This window comes from Mirounga angustirostris, unplaced genomic scaffold, assembly GCF_029215605.1.
Source record: "Mirounga angustirostris isolate CCGP_5_RB_7025 unplaced genomic scaffold, mMirAng1.0.hap1 SCAF_2, whole genome shotgun sequence".
Classification (NCBI taxonomy): Eukaryota; Metazoa; Chordata; class Mammalia; order Carnivora; family Phocidae; genus Mirounga; species Mirounga angustirostris.
In genome coordinates, this window is record NW_026991710.1 from 106,308,345 (window position 1) to 106,311,766 (window position 3,422).

The window sequence follows — 3,422 nt, forward strand, 5'->3', positions numbered from 1 at the left end:
TTTTGATAAGAGAATTCAGCAACAGAGTAAATATGATCACATAATGTCACAAACAGTACTTCACAAGTGTTCTCAAACTTACTTCAGAACCTGGTTTAGTGCAGGTACACCAACAATATTTGTTGAATAAATGAAATGTGGAGTCCAAAAAAAAAAAAAAAGAATCTTGCAAACTCAAAAAATTACCTAATCTTGCACACACAGAAATAATTCTCCAATAACCTACACCAGATCAGGAAAACCCCTAACTTAATCCCAGGAATTCCTTAAAAGAAAAAAAATCACAAAATCAAAATAAAACTAAAGGGTTATTTCTAGCATAGCCTAAATGTTCTTATAGGTCTCAAGAATTACAGATTTGGAGGAAGATAGTTTATTCTGAGTAGAGAGGATGAGATATCTCCTTCAGAGAAAAATATGAAGGAGCTGGCTGTCAGCACAGACATTTCTAAATTGACTTATTAGATAAAACACTTCTCTTTATTTTCTTCTTTCACTCACAGCTATTTCACTGTCTTTTCAGTCATTAAAAGTAAACAAAATGGATGAAAGGCAGAATTCTGGTCTTGTATCTAGAAGGAAATCCAGCTGTCACATTCAATCATAGAACTAGGCTAAGCTAAGAAGCTGAAGCTGAACATTCCCTTACCTCACTTTATAATATTCAGCATGCAAAGGTGGTTGGTTTACAACTAAGCTACCTCAGCAATACACAATTAGTATTCACAAATTCACAAATAGTATTCACTATACATTGAGTTACTTTACAAATATTTAACTATACCCAGATCTATAGAGTATCTATTAAACATTACTTATTAAAATTGCCATGCCCTTCAGTGAAACCTATACCAAAGGATCAGATAAGTAACAGATAAAATAAATGAGTCCTTTGTTCTCAGAGTTCAGCATGAATAAAACAATATTCTGCACTTTTTGTGTGTCAATACAGACAACAGTAAGAAAATGTTTCTTCTAATAGCTTTGGGGGAAGGAAGTAGGTATATGGTTGTGAGAGGGATGGAATGGGAAATTTGTATTTTTTTAAATCATAAAACCAAATAGAAATAATGATTCCCTAAAATGGTTCAAAGTTTCATTGGTTGATGATCTTGAATTTTTTTAAATGGAGTTTATTTTTCAGAGCATCTCCAGGTTCACAGAAAAATTCAGTGAAAAATAGAGTTTCCATATAACCCTTGCCTCCATATACACACAAATCCTGCCTCCACTATCCACATCCCACAACAAAGTGCACATTTGTCACAAGTCATTATCCAAAGTCCAGAGTTTACATTAGGGTTAACCAAGGTTTTATACATTCTATGGGTTTTCACAAATGTATAATGACATCTATCCACCATTATAGTATCATACAGAATAGTTTCACCTCCCTAAAAATTTCCTATGCTCCGCCTGCTCATCTCTCCCTGTTCCTCAATATCTAGAAAGCACTGATCCTTTCACTGTCTCCATAGTTTTGTCTTTTCCAGAATGTCATAAAGTTGGAATCATACGATGTACAGTCTTTTCAAATTGGCTTCTTTCACTTAGTAATATGCATTTGAGGTTCTGCCACATCTTTTTTTGGCTTGATAGCTCATTTCCTTCTAGTATTAATTAATATTCCATTCTCTAGATGTACCATAGTTTATTTATCTATTCACCTGCAAAAGACATCTTGATTGCTTCCAAGTTTTTGGCAATAATGAATAAAGCTATGATAAACATCTGTGTGCAGGTTTTGGTGTATATACAATTTTCAAATGATTGGATAAATCCCAAGGAGCGTGATTGCTGGACTGTATGATAAGAGTATGTTTACTTTTGTAAGAAACTATCAAACTGTTTCCAAAGTAGCTGTACTATTTTGCACTCTCACCAACAAAGAATGAGAACGCCTATTGCTCCACATCCTGACCAGCATTTGGTGTTATGAATGCCCTGGATTTCGTCCATTATGATTGGTATCTCATTGTTGTTTTAATTTGCATTTCCCTGATGACATATGATACGGAGCATCATTTCATATGCTTGTCATCTTTATGTCTTCTTTGCTAAGGTATTTGTTCAGAACTCTTGACCATTTTTTAATAGCATTGTCTGCATAGATGTTTATGAGAGATGTTGGTCTGTTGTGTTTATGGAATTTTTTGTCTGGTTTGGTATTAGGGTGATGCTGGAAAGCATTTTCTCAGGCTTCTAAATTCTAAACATTTTCTTCTGAACAGGTCTTCTGAATATCTATCTTCTGCAACATTTTAAGCAAAACTATGGAAGACTTCTATCTTCCAAGAAAGAATATATATTTTTCATATTTATACATGTTATATATTTATATATTTTCATTATAATTATATATTTATATATACTTATATTATATACTATATATTTATATATTGTATTTTCATATATTTATATATTATATATATTTATATATATATAAAACAAGCCTCAACTATATGCAACTATATGCAGTTTATAAGAGACTCACTTCAGATTTAAAGACACACATAGACTGAGAGTAATGGGATGGAAACAGTAAGCAAAAGAGAACAGGGGTACTCTTTCCCTCCCTGGCTGCTTGAAGCTCGGCTGCTATCATGAACGACACAGTAACTATCCAAACCAGGAAGTTCGTGACCAACCGACTACTTCAGCAGAAACAGATGGTCATTGATGCCCTTCACCCTGGAAAGGCAACAGTACCTAAGAGAGAAATTCGGGAAAAACTAGCCAAAACATACAAGACCACACCAGATGTCATATTTATATTTGGATTCAGAACCCATTTTGGTGGTGTCAAGACAACTGGCTTTGGCATAATTTATGATTCCTTGGATTATGCAAAGAAAAATGAACCCAAACACAGACTCGCAAGACACGGCCTATATGAGAAGAAAAAGACATCAAGAAAACAGCAAAAGGAATGCAAGAACAGAATGAAGAAAGTCAGGGGGACTGCAAAAGCCAATGTTGGTGCTGGCAAAATGTGAGCTGGAAATTGGACAAGAGAAGGAGTAAAGATGTGGCCAGTGGCCTTATCTGTGGTGATTGTGCAGATTTTTCATGAGAGGATTAATAAACTAAGAATGTTTTTAAAAAGAGAGAGCAGGGGTAGCTATATTTATATCAAACAAAAGGGACTAAATCAATTTGGTCACAACAAAGAAGGATATTATATAATGATAAAATGGTCAATTCATTAAGATGATATAACAACTGCAGATACATCTGCACCCAATATCAAAGTACTTAAAACATTAAATATTGAATTTTTTTAATATTAAAAATAAAGCAAATATATATATTGTGGCAATGGTATCTTGGTGTGGCAATGGTATGGGTGTATGTGTATGTCCAACCTCATCAAATCATATACATTAAATATGTGCAGCTTTTTTTGTGAATACAATGATACC

General features: G+C 33.7%; 1 protein-coding gene across 1 annotated transcript; it reads left to right on the forward strand.

Annotated features, from left to right (window-relative positions):
- Window positions 1–2,603: 2,603 nt before the first annotated feature.
- On the forward strand, window positions 2,604–2,996 carry LOC123848858 (small ribosomal subunit protein eS24-like). The gene has a single exon (XM_045881739.1). It carries the CDS (start codon window positions 2,604–2,606, stop codon window positions 2,994–2,996), a length of 393 nt encoding a protein of 130 aa, XP_045737695.1.
- The last annotated feature ends 426 nt before the right edge of the window (window positions 2,997–3,422 follow it).